The sequence below is a fragment of the Dysidea avara genome, chromosome 10 (assembly GCF_963678975.1).
Source record: "Dysidea avara chromosome 10, odDysAvar1.4, whole genome shotgun sequence".
Lineage (NCBI taxonomy): Eukaryota > Metazoa > Porifera > Demospongiae > Dictyoceratida > Dysideidae > Dysidea > Dysidea avara.
Genome location: NC_089281.1, coordinates 22253202 through 22273262, shown reverse-complemented (window position 1 = coordinate 22273262; position 20061 = coordinate 22253202). Strand labels below are relative to the sequence as shown.

The 20061-nt window shown below is 36.0% G+C and overlaps 2 protein-coding genes across 2 annotated transcripts; one reads left to right on the top strand and one right to left on the bottom strand.

Annotated features, from left to right (window-relative positions):
- The first annotated feature begins 4717 nt into the window (after positions 1 to 4717).
- On the top strand, positions 4718 to 6653 carry LOC136268313 (keratin-associated protein 16-1-like). The gene is made up of 2 exons (XM_066063614.1): positions 4718 to 5940; positions 5991 to 6653. Exon 1 carries the CDS (start codon positions 4926 to 4928, stop codon positions 5931 to 5933), a length of 1008 nt encoding a protein of 335 aa, XP_065919686.1. The 5' UTR covers positions 4718 to 4925; the 3' UTR covers positions 5934 to 5940; positions 5991 to 6653.
- Positions 6654 to 13371: 6718 nt separating this feature from the next.
- Positions 13372 to 15119, bottom strand: LOC136268312 (balbiani ring protein 3-like). Its single transcript, XM_066063613.1, has 2 exons — positions 14095 to 15119; positions 13372 to 14048 (listed from the first exon to the last, which is right to left on the bottom strand). Exons 1-2 carry the CDS (start codon positions 15108 to 15110, stop codon positions 13517 to 13519), a joined length of 1548 nt encoding a protein of 515 aa, XP_065919685.1. The 5' UTR covers positions 15111 to 15119; the 3' UTR covers positions 13372 to 13516.
- Between the last annotated feature and the right edge of the window lie 4942 nt (positions 15120 to 20061).

Sequence of the window (20061 nt, the reverse complement as noted above, 5' to 3'; positions counted from 1 at the left end):
AAAGTCTTTCCTGCTTGCTAGGTTAGGTAACTCAAAGGCTGCAGCACAAGTTGCTGTCAGACCTTCAGTGCTGGACACTGTAAAGTAGTCATTGGTCATAACAGCATACATGTAATTAATGAACATGTTTCTATTAACTAAATGGTACACTAAATTTCTGCTTATAGTTTAGGATTATCACACACGTAACTTTTCTACATTTGGTTGTATGTACATTTTAGATTTCATTGCCACAAATGAGCAGCAATAATTACATATGGATCTTGCAAACTTTGTCTACAGTTTACCTGTCTTCCTAATTGTTGCATCTAGGGAGAGGCTGTGCTTGTATGGCTCTGTTGTAGGTTGTCAACTAATTACTATAAAGAACACTTAGCACAGGTGAAGCGTGATGGCCACATTATATGGCATGTAGCCATAATGTATATTGTATGGTTTATATTGTATGGTCATCATTTTCAGCAATGAAACTCTTATTTACATTACAGCAGTATACTTGACTACTCTATTAGAATATAGTTGACTGCTCTATTAGATCATCTTGAACTTAAAACTCCCCTCCTTATTACAGCATGGCCAAGAACAAAATTTGCCACTTAAAAACTGAGCTAGTAAGCATGCATGATGATGTTAATGTGTTTTTGTGTAGGGAATGCAAAGCAACATAATACTAAGGGAGGCTTGTACTTTGTGTAGCATGGCTTCTTGGTTATAAGGTTTCTTGCTTGCATCCTGTATACTATCATGTTTTTGTTAGACTCTAAATTTTCCCAATACTGATACACTTCCCATTTGAAAAATTGAAAACAAGTATATCATCAAGGACTTCAAAGCATGTGCAAGCACACAAGTTGTACAATCGCCTATATGTAATAAAGGTTGCACAATATGGGCTCTAAGTTTTTTGTTTGTATCAATAAGTTAAACTGACATCTTTATCCATCCATTTTTCCTCAAGTGCTCTTGCAATATCTTCTTCTAGTGTTTCAAAGCATTCACAGCATTTAGAAGTATAGCCATAATCATATATGGTAGTGGTGCAGGTGGTTCCACTATGGCTGAAACCTGTAGATGATGTTGCATTGCCGCATTACTAGTATGACTTATGGTACTGTGTACAGTGACACCATAGGCCTGTTTGCAATGGTAGTACATAGGTAAATTATGCATGTATGTGCATGGATGATGATAGTAATTTGTTTCCAGTAACTAGTCATGTACCATAATGCTTTGGCTGTTTCTTCTGTTTTTGCACTGTCTTCATCATTTTCTTGGCCAGCTCCTCTGTTTCAAGGGCAGATTTAGGGGATCCCCACCTCTAGGAAACTAATAGAAGCATATGCATAGACAATGAAAAGGTAGAAAGGACAGAGAGAAAAGAGCTAAAATCACTGAGACATGGCCAAAATTATATTTTGGGCTCGAGGCATTGAAGCTGAAAAAATTAAAATACTCTAATCTACCCTAATAGAACATCCAAACTACTGAAATTTGAAACATCCGTAAAGTTAAAAGAGCTACAACATCTGGGGCTATACCAGAGTTTTTACACTTGATCAAACTCTACACTTATATCCAATTAATCTTCCTGATAACTTTTAAACAAAATGTGACCACTTTCCACTTGCATATTGCATTTGAGGGGCTGTAGGTTTACGTGAGTTCTTTATCATCATATAAATGTACACCAACCCTTCAAATTCCAAACTCCTAAAGGAGATCTTCTATATAGAATAAGCACAGTATAAATGAAATCCCTACATATAACACAGGGGCGGATCCAGGGGGGGTTCAAAGGGTTCCATGGAACCCCCCTTTTGAAAAAGCCTTTCTTACTCGAGATACTCTAATAGAGCAGTCACAGTAGTCTTAAGAGGAGCAGTGTAGCAGGCTATGTATATAGCTATAAATAAGGAAATATAGTGGACATCTATGACGAGGGGTCAGCAGGTGATGACATTTTTTTGTGGTTTTCGACTTACAACTATAGTATGTTCACGTTGAGCTGAATCCTCAAAAACATTTAATAACTCATGGATGCAATTACACATGATCTTTAAATTTGGCTCATTTGTAGTACTGCTTGATCCGTTAAAAATATTTCAAAATCTTGTTGTTCAAATGTTTGACATAATATTTACGGCCAATCAAAATTTTTGCAATACATTTCCTATGGAGAAGCCATATAAGTACAGTGTCCATTAGAGCCCTTTCCCGAACTTGTCATGGAGCCAAACCGTACATGTCTGTTGTTGACACCTTTGCTGTTACCAATAATCATCTGGTTGGCAGAAATGTTAACTCTGTTGAGAAAAAATCCACTTATAATTTTTAGCTGTTTTTCAGGGTTCAGCTCAACGTGAACATACTATAGGCTGAAGTTGCAATTCCAGAGTGGAACCCCCATTTTTAAGTCTGGATCCACCCCTGTAACAATTCTTTAAAAAAATATTGCTCTTTCTTGGTAAAAATACAATTTAATGAGAACCGTTACAACATGGATTGATATGTTGATCTTATAGATGGTAGCTACTATTAGTGTTTTAGCATTAAATTTACTATGCCGATAAAAATTAATTTCTAAGATGGTCATGTATGCCCCCAGATCTCTTTATACTCCACCAGAAATAGTGCAACACAGGGTAGCATGCCTTTACATGCACAAAAAAATGTTAGTGTTAGTGAGTGTTCTGGTAATTCCAGAACAGATACATAGCCTGAGAAATCACTCTTGTCACCATGTGTTATCGGTGATTCAGCAAATAACAACCCATAGACACTCAACGTGATCAATACAATGAATACAGCAAACCTTACATCTCTTAATTATTGGTACAACATTATTACATTATGGTACATACACTGTGCTTATACTACATAATGACTACTATATGACATTTTACCCACACTGAATGCACCCAGCTATAATAATATTTACCAAGCCCTGAGGTGCTACAGTACGTATGGTGAAACACAGACAGTCTTTAATGAAGAACACACACAAACACATACACACTTGACTTGGAAGAGAGCTATTCAACAGATATCAATGATGCTTGTTGTGAAGAATCTCACAACCGTTCACTGAAAGGTGAGTTGGCAGCCATGTCTAGGCACACTTGTGTATAGATATGTCTTAAACCCTTTTATGTTACCATTGGCAAGTCCTATAATAAAGGAGTTAGATTAAGAATATGATCCAACCACACACAGGATGAAATTCATAAGCATCAAAACTAAACATGCATGGCAAAGTTTACTCTGTGTGTGTGCATGTGTGTGTGGTGTAGTGTAATGTGTGTATGACACCTCTAGCATATACCTTGATAGAGTATTACTTTTTTGTCTATATACATGTTAACAGATTCGGTAATATAACTACAAATTTGTTACATATATAATGTACGAGTGTGATATTGTTAACTAATCCAGTCACATAATAGTTAAAGTACACTCTACTGTTTTCCATAATTTTAGATCACTTGGTGCCACAGTCGGTTATGTGGGCAAATCTGTCATGCTGTTGTTGGGTTATCTGCACTAACTGTAAATCTCTAGCATGATGTAACTAACATTTGTATGGCTCAAATACAGTTATAAAGTAGCTATAGTGGTGACCTGCTGCAGAATAGGAATTTTGAAGAATACCTATAAAAAGCCAAGTATGACACCTGCAGCTAATGACAAGTCACATTATTTTTACATGTATAATTTATTCATATTTGTAGCACAAGAACATGTGTAATATGTATAACTATGTGCACGCTTTTAGAACATCTTTATGTCTTTGTGTAGATCAGACAAACAGACAGACAGACAGACAGACAGAAAAAGTTGTATAGTTACTACATTATATCAAGACATGCCTGTGCACTGTTAATTTTTAGCACCTCAACCTTTCTTTATATAGGATTGTAATTGGCAATTGGCAACTATAGTATATATGCTACTTTGCATTGCATAATATATCGTTATCAAATGATGCTTCAGTTATGCACACCAAGAGCAGAATTTACACCATCATAATTCATAGTGAAAAACTTGCTGTCTTTACTTAGCTAACTAGCAACTGTGATTGTGTTGGGTTTGGTAGTTTAGTTTATGATAGTGACACTCACAGTGTTAACTCTACTGGTTGATGTTGTTCTATAGCCTGCTAATAGAGAGACACTTCACTAACTGTAAACACCGGGTTGGGTCAATAACTTAATTGCTTTTCAGAAGTATCCCTGCAACACTAGGTTTCATCTTGGTTGTTAAAGATAGTTTCAATCCAGTTTGTTTTGGTCTTTTCATCATTTTAATTCATGGCAAAGGATTGAGAACTAATCAAGCCATCACCCTGCTCTTATGGCTTTGTATGCTTAATACATGTGTCATCCTTATATGGTTCATCATATAGACACTTAAGTTAAAAGTGCAAACATATTAGTACTTTATATAAACCCATCTGTGTGCAATGAAAATCAGTATAAATAATGTTTAATTTATTTGTAGTACATGCAATACAAGCATCATCTGTGAGTATCAGATGGAGATGCAGTTTCGGATAAAATTACTTTGCTTTGCTTTGTGTGTGGTAATTATTGCTTCTACTCAAGTTTGGGTAAGTGTGGATCTGCGTTACATATGAAGTTATGCTGGTTTAATATAATTTAAGGAGCACCCAATCAAAGACAGAACACTAACCCAGCAGCAGGTACCATAGGCAGAGGAGCATTTCAGCAAAAGTATTCACTTGGTATGAAAGTTATTATTGCTACAAATAAGTAACCAATTCTTCGAATGTTACAGATGATGAAGATGTGATCAGATATTTGACAGAGATTGAAAATGCAAACAAATCTGGTGTTGGTGTGACACAAGTTGGTGATTCATTTGTGCCAATTGGGTTCAAAAAATGTGAAGACGGTCCTGTGCCATCAATGCATCAACAGTACCCCAACATGCTCCATTGGCCTCCTTTGTATAAGCATACTTGTAAAGGTTTATTTTTCAGTGACCCATGGTGCCTGGCAATTAAAACAAAAACAATTTGTCAATGGGCTCTACATTGTACAACTGAATATGGCAAAGGTGGCCAGCCATATGCTAAGCTACATGGAACTTGGCAGGTGTGCTATGAGACACATCTTGAATGTGATTGCAGGAAGTGTGAACACATTACAAAATTTTCTGAGTGTGTTCAAACTAAGCCATGTCCAAATGGCATCATACCAAATATAGGCTTTTGCTATTGGAGAAACCCATCAGTCACAAGTAGCAATCCATCAAATGTAGTAGCTGCTAAAGGAATTGGACTAAAAGGAGTTTGTGATTGCTGTAACTCAGTACCTTGTATTGAGCCACTGGAGTTTAATTCTGATACTTGCCGATGTGAATGCCAGCAGCAGATATGTGAAGATCCACAAATATTTAATAAAGAAACTTGTATGTGTGAATGCAAGGAAATCTGGGATTGTGACAGTCCACATGTTTGGAATCCAGATACATGTGAATGTGAATGCAATTCAACTTGTTTGCCACCCCAAACAGTACAGGATCTGGTCACATGCGAATGCAAGTGTCCTTTGATATTCTGTACTGATCCTCATACAGTACTGAATAATGATACATGTGAGTGTGAATGCCCACCAACACAATGTACAGATCCTTTGATACTAAACCAAACCACTTGTGAGTGTGAATGTCCTGAGTGTCCCCCTGGTAGTACCCTAGACAGTGATACATGTGACTGTATTGGTGTCTGTAACCAGCAGCAGTACCATGGCTCTGATTATTGTGAAATGGTACACTGTAAAGAAGACTCATCCAGAATGTGTGCCCTGAATGCTGATAAAAATGTGAATGTCCTCCAGGAGGCAGTTCTTGCAGGGAAATTACAGTTCCTAGTAAATGCAATAGTACAACATGCCCAGAGGATAACTCATTAAGATGCCAGTAAGTAGCATTAACAGTATTGTCATGGTACTTAAATTTGATGCTGTTAGGTTTTATCATTATCATAATCCATCTACTGGACAAGAAGGATGTCAGTGTGATGATACTGCTACCAGTACTGATGAAGATTGCTGTACTGAACAACCATCTGCCCCATTAGGAATGGACTGTAGTGTCTATAATGCCCATGGATCTGATGAGTGTAATGCCGTCTTGAATGGAACAGCTTGTGTGTGGAGGTGTGATTGCTCTGAAATTGATGACCGTGAAGTATGCATCAGAAGTACCTGTAGAGATTTTCCCACAGTTAGGTGTGAATATGGTCAAGAAACTGGCTGTTCTTGTCCGAGATGTTGTAGAGATCATCCAAACAAATCTGCTGTCTTTGATTGTTCTACACTTGAGTCATTTGGTTCAAAAAGATGCAATCGAGTGAAAGGAGGGGATACATGTCAGTGGACATGTCCTTGCAATGAGATAAGTGACAAAGATGCTTGCGACATGAGTACATGCATTGATGACCCAAACAGACAGTGTCAATTTGATACCACTGCAGGTGCTTGCTTCTGCAAATAAACTGTGACATAATCATAACCATAAATGATGCATTATGTGACATAATATATATATATATATATATGAATAACACACAAAAACATTTGTATTTATGACCACTGTTCCACACTTGGAACAGTTTATATACATTTACATAACTGTACAGATTTATCATTGATTGCATATTCTATATACAAGTAACCTTCCTATCCCACATCAAAGTAAAAGGTAGTAGTTAAACCTCGGAAATGGAAGTTAAACCTCAGAAGGTGTTGATATGAAAGACAACATGATTTGTATATTCAGTTACAGACCTACAGCACAATTAATGCTGTAAACTGTGTAAAGCCTTAATAAACAAATAAAATAAAAGTTGAGCCCAAGTAACGTAAAGCCATATCATATGTAAAATTATAAGCACAGCAAAAATTGCAATTGATTCATACACAACTTCACATACTCATTGTTGCAGGGTTTAGGAAGTCAAAAGAAGGAATGTGCGAAAACTGTAACATAAACTTTAATTTGGAAAAATGGGGGAATTATGTCATAAGCAGGAAGGGAACTATATTGCTCATAATATCATCACAAAATTCATTGGCTGCAATTTTTAAGATTGAATAGATTGCTAAAATGCCATGACTGTATACAGTCCAACTATAGACATTGAAAACTAGTAAATTAATACTTCCCCTTCATTATTTTCGCATAACTAATTACATGTTTCAGAGTCAGACACACAATAGGCTTGAGTCTACATGCTTGCATAATTTTAGTACATAGCAGGAAGGCAAAAGGCATCCAGCATATAATAATTGCTAGCGCAATAGGTAGAATTTCAGAGAAAAACTGACAGAATCTTGTAGAAGCTCCTCTACAAAAAATAAAGTCCCAAAAAATTGTCCATTTGAGCTATTGTACATATGCCAATGGAGGGAAATGGTCAGAACTGAGTACAACTGTTGTGATGATTACTAAAGTTCAGTTATTGTTATTGTTATTAGCGCTTTACAGTGACCAGCACTGAAGGTCTGACAGCAACATGTGCTGCAACCTTAGGATTACCTAACCTAATTGCAGGGACTTAGACTTAGTGACTTATAGCTGAAAAGGTGTAACAGAAAAGGGGCCAAAGTAAGGAAAATCATGGTTTAAGTTATATGTGTACCACATAATAGAGCAATTCTTCATATCATTCATGAGATTTATTTCCATAATAACTAATTGTAGTTTTGGCACAGTGTTAACTGTCATAAAGGAAATGAAAAGCATTAAAACTAGCACAGTAGGCTGAATGTGCTGAGTTAATGGGTAGCTAAATTCAAAAGCCTCTATAATAGACTTAAACTCAACTCAACTGAGAGACACACACTGACATAAAATCAACCTCTGCTAGCTATATTGGTATTGTAGTATACAAAAGGGAGCCTTTTACTGGTATGGGTTAGAGGCAGTTAAGATGCTTGAGATGACAATAAAAACTTGCGGCTTACCACCGATTAACAAAATCATGCAGCTTCCTGTCTACCATTTTTCTAACAATGCCAACTAAATGCTATATAGCATTTTAGAAGTTGTAAACAGTAGTTTAAAATGATGTGACAATAATATAATATAACTAAATTGGGCAGAATTTTTCATTGCATTATTCTGACATTTCACGGGAAGTAGTTCATAATATCATGATGCTAAAGCTTTGCAATATTTGGATTGGTGGTACATCCACATGTCTTTTAGTGCAGCCCTGCAAGTGTCTCAGCTACCATTAATTAAGGTTCCTGAGACTCCTGTAGCTATAACAATAACTACTGAAAGTCTATTTGACTGAGCTGAGTTCTTATACATATGTAACTAACTGTATATAGAAATAGTTTCAAAGGATGCAATTCACAACATGTGAGGATGGTCCATGAAGAATGGTATAGCTACTATAATGCTAAATGTAAACTGCAACAACATTCTATATTAAAACAAAGACTTTACATATCATTAGCTACTCATGTACTCATGTTATTAGTTATGCCAAGACAAAAAATACGCATACATTACAACACATATGTACACAAGGATGTATACTTCATATAATATAATCCCATACATGTATACATTGACTACCTTCCCCAAGTTACCCTTTTCCATAAAATGCATGACACCTGCTGCATAGCTATTTAATAAGCTAAATTAATTAAACTTGCTTGACCATATGCTGAGAACTATCCCTTTATTTACACAAGGGCATGATAGGATAAAAAACAAGAATAGTCCATTCGGCTATGTGTGTTGAAGCGATAAATAAGCAAATCATGTGTCAACATCTGCACATGTAATTGTGATTGGAATTGGAAGAAAAGAATGGTGTATGAGGGCTCCGTCTGCCTGGAGAAGCCTAATGGGCAGTTTCGCAAACCACATCAAATTACGCTTTAATTATATACCTTGCAAGCTAATCTTTTTATATCTCATAGCTAGCTCAAATGATCTGTCGTGATAACAATGGCAACAAACCAATGCTTGGGTGTCATCCTGCCACAGAAAAGCATTCCCCCAAAAATACCTTTCCACTTAAGGAAATGCCACTGTAGTCAATTCACCTGCTGTTACTGTGGAGTGTTAACCATGATAGTAATATAGGGTTTCAGAGCATGTAGTATATACATCATGTACATACCCTTAAATGTTATGTATATAACTTGATCATTCATAATTTACTGTCAGGAAAATGTAATCAAAATAATATTCAGTAACAGTAACTGTTCACAGGAGGTTTAGTCTGTGGGAAAGTTAAATTTCATAAATAGTAAGTATCTGTTCTTACTTGATCCTCACTAGAATAGTTTAGCCAAATAGCTTTTTTTTGTAGCTGTGGTATGTGAATAATTTTAAACTTAAGGATTGTTGGTGGTATATAGTAACTGACTCAAAACAATATTTTAATTTGTTGCATCATGATAATCCTGGCTTCAGGCATCAGTTTTAAATGTATAGGTGTATAGCTGATAAAATTATACTTATTGAGTTACAAGCACGTTTACATCATTCAGTTCATACATGATAGTGAGGATCTTTAAACCATAGCAAAAAAGTTGTAATTCACCATGCATGTAGTAATTTTTGGTCTTTTGACTAGCACATAAATGTCAATCAATGTAAAAATCATAAGTGGGCTAATACTGGGCTATAAATGGATGAGCCTTTTACACTGGTTGTCAATCCTACTCTCTAATGTGACCCTTCTAGATTTTCAAATTGGGTTGTCTATTGTTGCATTGACATCCTGTGCATTGCTGTCTTTCTGCTGTGATGGCTGTGGGGATCCCTCAGCTTTATTGATATTTGTGATAATCCAAGCCTAAGGAATGGCCTTGGGAATCAGGGTGTTTGGCAGCTTCAGTGCTCATGTTTAAATGTGTCATTGATGCTGATATGCCATTATACTACTAACACTGTCACAAGCCAGTTTTACAATCTATTTTAGCAGCTGAGAAAAACTTATTGTAGTAAAGATTCAACTTTTTTCTTTGGTAATGTCAATAGCATTGGTGTATCTCAGATACTTTAATAGAACAATCAAGTGATCTATAAAGCTGTCACTACTTTCAGAATTGTATTTAATTATTCTATTTAGCTTATGAAGTTGAAAATCCTCACTCCTGTTTCTTGTACCAAGTGCATTTCTTGTTGTGTCCCCCTTACCAATTCTTTGATAAACTTATAGTCTGTAGCTAAGTATAGAAAGACCTAATGCTGAATAAAGTACAATTTTCATCACCAACATGAAACGAAGCTACAAATACTAGAGCAACAAGATCAACAGTTTCAACCAAGTGCAGAATGCTATGTAGTTGTACAAGAATAGAGCAAAATAATTTGAAGAAAGAGTAGGAAAAAAAAGAAAGAAAAACTAAGGGAAGTCACATGTTAAAGCCTTCAAATACAATTTGCCAACTACCACTGAAAATTGAAAACCTGAACCATTGGTGTCATTATGGTGTCATTTGTTCATACTGCTAAATATGGCTAAACTGGTTTATGATCTCAAAAAACATTGATAAGCATTCATTTATTAAGGCTATACAGCACAAGTGCTGAAGGTCTGTAGGACCTGTAGGACACCTGGTCCTACATCCCATGTAAAGTTGTTACAGAAAGTGTGTTTGGAAAAGGTGGAGAATGGAGAAAAAGAAATCTGTGACTGGACCTGGGCAGCCTTGAACCTGCAGCCAACCAATTAATGCTCAAACGTTTACAGGAGTCTGCCAGGTGGTCAGGAAATTTTCTCCTTGTCAATTTAATGCATATGTATCCATAGGAACTCTAGAGAGTGACTTATTATCTCAAAGTACCCCATGTGAAACCAAATGGATAATCATAATGATGAATGATTGCCAATGACTATGCTGTAACATTAATTGGTTGTATTATTTGTGTAAATTTTGTTTCTAATTTGTGTTAAAATTGTGAAATGTACATATATCAACACTGGAAAAATATAAATAGGTGGTTAGACAGTGTAAGTGGCAATATATGGCACTGTGGAACTGAGAAGAATCATGGTGCAGATATTTGTACTACAAAAAAATATACAGTGTAGCTAGCTAATGATGATGATGAAAAGTACATTATGACAGTCACAAGAGCTACTATATAGTATCTGAACTACAGTAAGGGAGCTAAATCCTGATAATTGGTTGTCACTAATAGAAATTCTGTGTCTAGACTGACACATAATTTCATAATAGAAGTAGTAGCTTAATAAACAGTGTTATCATCACTGCATGTGACTTGCATGTGGTGTGTTTTCCTGGATGGGCTATATGACCACAAGCCATGAAATTGCACCCAACAGCATCCACACAGTAATTAGAGCATCTTGTATGAATGCATCAGTAACCAGTACATTTTGAAAAATTATGCATGCATGTCCTTAACAACTGACACTAAAGACTGCATTTATTCACATTAATTTTGTTGATTTTCTTTGTTGGAATTTCACTTGAAATGCCAATTCCTGATAATTCAGTAAAACTTGGTGATAGATTTTACTCCTGAATATTTGTTGCATGTGTGTGCACACTGCTTGAAGTTTCTTAGTTTATTAGAGTGGTATATCCCCAGTATGTGGAACAATTAATTGTTTGCTATTTTAGTAGTTTTTCAGTAAACCCACATTCACTGATGTTTTACTGAGAGTTTAAAACTTAGTAAAACAATTATGTTCCATATACTTAAAGTTACTGACATTTTACTATCAGTATAACTGGGTACAACTACAGCAAAGCAGCTTAAAAATTAGTAAACTAAGAACCTTCAAGCAGTGTTATACATAGCTACATAGTTAGATATGTAGCTTCTTCCTTCTTCACACTTAGTATATAAGACAACTGAACCTAAAATGTTGTAGGTGATAGTTAAGTCAGCTGTCCAGGTACTGAATTTAGTGTGCCATTGGAGTAACAATAGAATACAATGGAATGGTACAACTGGTGAAGTTAAGGAAAAATATAGCTTATATATATATCCACACAAAAACAGCCAAGCTGTGAAATATATATATATATTACTAGGAGACCTTATATGGTACTATTATGGTATAAATGTGCAGAGAACTTCTGTCACTACAGGTGTGACAAACAAATGATATTCAATGATGTAACAGAACAGTTGCATGTGACTTACATATATATATCAAACAATCCAGTAGTACTATATATTATGGACAATTAAAGTTTACACTTTTCCATGACAAAATTGATGTGTTTTGGGTCACTGAAGGCACTTTTGGGCTTGATGGTGCCAAGAAATCTTATACTAGCAAGGCACCATGAAGGTGGATTGTGAGGCTGGTTTCTGGTCTTTCTACTGGACTGACTGACTCATGTTGTCAGACTAATGTATTGCAATAACTGCTAATATTATGCACTTGATTGTTTCAGTTAGACATTGCTCCAGCCTAACAGGTGTCTTTTGGCATACTGCAGTATATGTACACCACAGATACCTTTGTCTTCCTTTGCATCCCATTTCATTTTGCTTGCAATGTGAAGACATTAATTTATGGTAGCAAGTCAATGGTTCTGAGTGTCATCCAATAAGAAGTAGCTACTTTAAGATACTTGGTATCGGTACTTGTACTGGCAGATACTTCCCAGCTGAGTACTTGGTATTTGAAGTATCGGTAAAAAGTGGAATCGGTGCAGCCCTAGCTATGAACAGCACTATTTAAATTGGATGTAGCATCTAAGCAGTGTGCATTAATTAGAATGCCACAATTATTTAAAATATGTAACTATCCACTCCTGTAATTTAAAAAAAATACATTGATGCATTAGCAATATACTGAAAATTTTTTTTGAATATAATGGACAGAACATGAGTAATGACGTATTTTGTAACAGTGAAAATTTTACACTTATTCAGATATTTTAGGGATATAATAAATTCCCACTTCTCACCCTAAGGTCCCTTTCTATTTTCCATGGCTCATATAAGGCCACTCCAAATAAATTCTCTGTTTCCCATCCTGGACTCAAGCATATTTGTATGCGGGTGGTCCATTTCCATTATTTCATTATAAGATTGGTTAGCTTTTCAAGCCATTATTTGCCTGGAACTGCCAAAAAGGCTGCATAATAGCATGCTTAAGTTTGTTCCTTCCTTTGTAAGTTGCAAAAATAACACAAACATGGAGTTTGTACTGACTTGATAGCACTACTGACACGTGAGCTGACACTGTTTCAAGATAGCTTTTATTGAGCCTATCAGTATGCAAGAATAACCGGAAAATAATGGAAGAATACGGAATAATGGAATATTTAGAGCTGGCAGTAACCAGATGCGGGCGGTGGACGGGAAACAGAGAATTTATTTGGAGTGGCCTAATGCCATACACAATCAATAATATATGTGTATCGTTGTGTATATAAACTATTTCGAGTGTGAAACAGTAGTCTGGCATGAATAAAAATGCTTGTGTGCAATATTATATATATGCTTAGTCAGTTTCGGTGCTTACAATAATGATTTATGTGCAGAAGCATGCACCTACAGCAGTATCAAATTGACACCTTCTGTTTGGGTCATCAATGCATGTACTCATGTCACAAGCATCTTGGCTGTTTATCTCATTGCAAGGACATGTCCACTGACAGGTATTCCCTCCTAACACTTGATTGCATCTTTCTGAGCCAAATGAGTCAAGTGTAGAACAATCAAAGACAGCAGATTTGTTTGGGTGATCTCTACAACATCTCGGACAAGAGCAGCCAGTTACTTGACTATATTCACAACTAACAGTGGGGAAATCTTTACAAGTGCTTCTGATGCATGCTTCGTGGTCATCAATTTCAGAGCAATCGCACTTCCACTCACAAGCCTCCCTATTTGAGACACTATTGCAGTCATCAGATCCATGGGCATTATAGATACTACAGTCCACTCCTAATGGGGCAGATGGTTTTTCAATGCAGCAATCTTCATCAGTATTGGTAGCAGTATCGATATCATCACACTGACACCCTTCTTGTCCAGTAGATGGGTTATGATAATGATAAAACCTAACAGAATCTTATGGTATAATAATAAGTCGTTTATACTACTTACTTGCATCTTAATGAGTTGTTGTCTGGGCATGCAGTGTTGTTACATTCACCAGGATCTGTTATTTCTCTGCGAGATCTAGAGCTTTCACCTGGAGGACATTCACATATTGCACCAGCAGTCAGGGCACACATTCTGGATGGGTCTTCTATACAGTGTACCATTTCACAATAATCAGAGCCATGGTACTGCTGCTGGTTACAGACACCAATACAGTCACATGTATCACTGTCTAGGGTACTACCAGGGGGGCAGTCAGGACATTCACACTCACAAGTAGTTGGATTTAATATTAAAGGATCTGTACAGTGTGTTGGTGGGCATTCACACTCACATGTATTATCATTTAGCACTGTACGAGGAGGATCAGTGCAAACAATTGGTGGACATTCACATTTGCATGTGACCAGATCTTGTGCTGTTTTGGGTGGCAGGCATGTTGACTTGCAATCACATTCACATGTATCGGGATTCCAAATGTGTAGACTGTCACAAAGCTGGATGTTGTCACATTCACACATGCAAGTAGCTTCATTAAATACTTGTGAAATTTTACAATACAGCTGCTTGCATGCACATTGACAGGTATCAGGATTAAACTCCAGTGGCTCGATACAGGATTTTGGGTGGCAGCAATTGCAAGCTCCTGTTACTCCTGTTAGTCCATTGCCATTAGCAGCAGCTATCACATCAGATGGATCGCTACTTATGACAGATGGCTGTCTCCAATAACAAAAGCCTGTATTTGGGACAACACCATTTGGACATGGTTCAGTTTGAACACATTCAGAGGAACTTGTGATGTGTTCACATTTCCTGCAATCACATTGAAGATGTGTCTCATAGCATACCTGCCAAATTCCATGCAACTTGGCGTATGGCTCACCATCTTCATAATAGTCAATGGTGTAATGTAGAGCCCATGCACATATTGTTGCTGTTTTAACTGCCAGACACCATGGATCATTGCAGGATAATCCTTTACAAGTATATTTATGAAAGGGAGGCCAGTGGAGCATGCTGACATGCTGTTGATGTATTGATGGCACAGGACCATCTTCACAGTTTTTGAAGCCAATTGGCACAAATGAATCACCAACTTATGTCACACCAGCACCAGATTTGTTTGCATTTTCAATCTCTGTCAAATATCTGATCACATCTTCATCATCTGAAGAGATGCATGATTTTACTTATTTATACCAACAGTAACTTACATACCAAGTGAATACTTTTGCTGAAATGCTTCTCTATCTATGGTACTTGCTGTTGAATTAGTACTCAGCTCTTGACTAGGTGCTCCCTAATATTAAACCAACATAAATAAATTTCACTATTGCACAGACAGGCAGAATCTTGTTTACCCAGACTTGAGTAGAAGTAATAGCAACTATGCACAAAGCAAAGCAAAGCATTTTCACCTCAAACTGCTCTCTCCAATATTGGTGATGTTTGTATAGTACTACATATCACGTGTTATTTATACAGATTTGATGAATGGGTTTATAAAAATTAATGTTAATTAGTCTGCACTTATAGCTCAAGTATTTAATGTACAACATGTAAAGCCATTAGAAGGATGAAAGGTTTGAATGGCTCTAAGTCCTTAGCCATGGATGAAAGGGATGAAAAGACAAAAGCAAACTTGATTGGGACCCAAAAGAGTACCACTAAAAGTCCATAAATGAAATGCTAAGCTACATCAAAAAACCAGCAACACTGTCACTACCAAATGATTGACCAAATCAAGCACAACTATATAATATGCTAGTCAAGTCTAGTCAGCACAATTCTATTATAAAATCTACCATAGAGATAATTATAATTATAGTAAATATGTGCATCACCAAATTTCAAAAGCGCAACTGTATGGCAATGCTGTATGCTTATTGTATATACACATGTTCTTATACTGTATTTATAAACAATAATATATATATATATATATATATATATAGTTACATGCCACACAATATGCCTGTCACATGCTTGGCTATATAAAGGTGTTCTTTTTATATCCCTATATAAGGGCACTAGCTGACTAATTGTGTCTGAGCCATATATATGTGTCTGGACCATACATATGTGTCTGAGCCATACATATGTGTCTGGACCATACATACGTGTCTGAGCCATACATATATAGCTACTACCTGATTACATTACTGCATGCAAACAAAGTTTTTAAGATTCGTTGTAACTCGATGAAAACACAACAGATTTGCTAACGAAACAGATTTGTGGCACCAAGTAATTAAATTAGACATTTTTCTGAGATTACGCATAGGTATACAAAGTTATGTGCATATATTTTAAAATTTGCTGACAGCATAGTGCACATATTCTCACTTGTAATATCACATGCAGCAGATTTGTAATTATATGTTACTTTGAACTAATTGTATAGACAGCAAGTATATTACATAGCTAATATATCTAGAGAACAGGCTAATGCTACCTTGAAAAGCACACATTCAATGGAATACAAGCCTATTTAAAAGAATAGTTAATGATCTGTTCATTTTTTGACTGCCAGCATGTGTTTGAGCATGTGTTTACCAGATGAATGACAGGATAGCTGTTACAGCTCAAGATTTCATAAATATACATAATATAGTATAGTGGTCATGTGCACTCATTGCAGGTATATGCATTACCTTATAAATACACTTCTGGTGTTATTAGGGTGCTCTAATATGTGCAACAATAGTATAGCTAAGTCTGCATAAAATTCCCTTAAACAATATTGCACATGTGCATTGTGTTTAGGTGGAAGACTAAAAGTATAACATTTTTTGCCAAAATTAATAATAAACTCTTATTGATTTTAATCAATAAATTAGCATTCTGGCAGTTTAATTGGAGGCATTGTCATGGTTGTTTATGTGAAGTATTCAAATTTGTAAAAGAATCACTGAAACACTAATTCACTGTACATTAATTGTTGTTTTTGCTAATTTGCTGCTCAATGGCTATTACAGTTGATACACAGAAAAAAAAATTGTATCAGTAGCAATCAGTCACATGTGCCCAAACCATCATATGGCTAATTGCAATACAAATTGTGAATATTGTCTCATCACATTTACTATATGCACTGGAATGCATTAGTGTGTAGAATAGAAGTAACTGTATAGCTACCTCATAAGTAATTTCAGCAGTACATCATTTCTGTTGTTATCTAGGTTTGTAATCCAGTCTAAGCTTGGACAATATCTACATAAAAATTGTGTTTGACAAATTGACACTAGACTATGTTCAATATCTGAAGCTATTTGAAGTGGATTGGAAAGTGACATATTTAAGATGAATACAGTTGGCTCCCTTAGAATACATGCATTTTCCCGTCCAATATTGTATCATTGCTTTAATACATGGCCCACTTTGTACGTTGAGTTTGAACAATAAAATGGTGTAAGCATGATTATAATTATGTATTGATCATTATGGTAGTACACTGTTTATCATCTGAATCAACATTATTTGTATTAGACATTGTAATTAATCACACTTGTTGTGCAAGAACATGTAAGGTTTATGAAATTGAAACTATTTGTAGATCTTGGTGATGATTCAGTGTGTGGCATTGTTATTACAAAAAAAATGTGCTAGCCATGCAGGAATGGTAAATAAATATAAAGGGGCTATTGCACTTTGTGTGGCACACCTCAACAATAATATAAGAGTTTCTTGCTTGCATCATGCATGCACTGTCATATTATTTTAATTGCACTGTGAGACACTTGAAGATATGTGCTACATGTGGCTTGTCAGGATAGCTAACCCTCTTTATTGCACTCATTCATGTGTGTACTGTGTACATCCCTATACGCAATTCTCTCATATATTACAAAATATTTGGTGGAAAACATCGAACTCTAGCTATACAATAAGACAAAAGATCTGCAGAAGAATTTATAGATTTTTTAAAAAGAAAATGCAAAATCAGTGAACTCACACTTGATGAAGCATGTTAAAAACATGCTTGGATTTCTCTAGTAGATACATGTATGGCCCAGCCATATCATGTTAACAAACTGTAAAAAAACTTTTCGTGTGATTCTAAATAATATTACGGGAGGTAAATGGCATCTGCTAACACAAAGTATGGTCAACACAGAATGCAATGAACTGAGCAAAGCAGTTTCAGTATGTAACTACATGCATGCATCTGGGGAAAAGGGGGACAACCTTTTGAAACCCACTGTGCTCTGGCTTAACCATAAATGTACAGTGAATCCCTTCAAGTTTTATTGCTGTACACGACCACAAATATTACACAAGATCTATTATGAAAACAGTACCAAATGGAGAAATATACACATGTAATATACATACAAAAGTATAAAATACGCTTATCATGCACATTTGTACATGACTAAGCACACTTTATAGAATTCAGTTTTATAATTTGATTATACAGTTACGGGCTAGCTCTAGGTGACTGTTCACCTGCATATAGTGATATTTACAAATCATAGAATTTTCTTCCTTTGTAATGGTATACAATGGCAGCACACTTAAGTACAAGGATTTTAGTTATGGTAAACAAATTGATTTTGTTATATATTTGTTCCAGCTGACTAAGCTTCAATTGTCAAAGGAGAAAATGCAGAAATGAATTGTTAACATTAATTTCTCCTTTTTTTTTTGCTTTCCAGCACCACTGTGTTTGGACATTAGGTAGTCTCTGGAGGATGTTTGTACTTGGTCAAATGGTTGGGCAGCAGTTTGGTAGGTGTACAGGTGGTTCTACCTACCATTTCTTATATCATGTAAAATTAACTATTATAACTATATTGTCACAGCTCACACTGTAATTTGGATGGTGTTGCAATGGAAAGTGAATGATGTTATCATTTAGGTTCTCATACCCGCACACCACACATGAAATGCAGCTACTATATATAGATACATCTATTTGGCCCAAGCATCTGAAATGCACTTGTAATTTATCAAAAGGTTTGTTCTGACTGTATTTAATGGTACACTGGAAGAGTTATCAATAACTACAAAGGCTTATTATAATTAGTCCTTTCTAGTGTAACTCTTCAATTGTATAACATGTTGTAGTATATCAATTCCAAGGTTAAGACCATGATCCTTGTGCAATCAATACCACAAACAAGTATACTGTTCAGTATGGACCAGCTGTGCAGTGCCAGCATACAATGTGAACAGAGAAATACAGAGAACAGTGATAGTATTGTAACAGAAGCTGAAGAAAGGGTTTGCTTTGTTAGATGGAAATTCAGTGGTCGGTCCCATATTGGTTTGGGTGATTAATCACCCGAGAGCTCTTAGCCTGCAATTGGCATGTCACATATCAGTTGTATCACGTGCCCTTGTGATTTGCCTGATACGTAAACCCATGCTGTCGGGCCTGACAACCCTCGAGCTTGGGTGTACATATCAGGCAAATCACTCAAGCCCATGATACAACTGTTACTTAAAGCCTTCATAGTGGGAAAGAATAGGTGATATGTACATCAAGGGAAAGAATAGGTGCATGTTATCATAACTAGCTTTTTTTGTAACAATTCATAGCCTCAAAAAATACATTATGTATTGTTTTTAATGAGTATTTCAGCTCTGATCCAAACTGGCCCAGCCCAGACATCTACTGCTCCACCAGTAGTATACCACTGGGCCAATCAGCTGATGTTTGATGTGTGTATTCAGTAGTCACAAAGCTGAACTAGGGTGCTGAGAAAATTGTAGCAGAGGCCTTGAGTTGTGCGGGCTATTTTGTGTTCACACTGGACTAGTTTGTAAGATTTCTTTTTTCCTTACATTTTTATAACATAATTCATTATTAAACACTGCATCAAAGGAAACAATGGTGCCAGACCTACAAGACTATATCAGCGAACAAAACATGCATGCTCTTCATACTAATTCCAAATCAACAGTGTAGATGTTTCATTTATATTCAGTCAGACACTGTCCTAGACACAAAGTACAATATGT

What these genes read in the sequence shown, in the direction of transcription:
- LOC136268312 (XM_066063613.1), bottom strand. Translation starts at nt 15,110, where the DNA reads ATGCTCCACTGGCCTCCCTTTCATAAATATACTTGTAAAGGATTATCC. An exon ending in AACAACTCATTAAGATGCAA is followed by an intron (nt 14,049 to 14,094) that starts GTAAGTAGTATA and finishes AGATTCTGTTAG; the next exon opens with GTTTTATCATTATCATAACC.
- LOC136268313 (XM_066063614.1), top strand. Translation starts at nt 4,926, where the DNA reads ATGCATCAACAGTACCCCAACATGCTCCATTGGCCTCCTTTGTATAAG.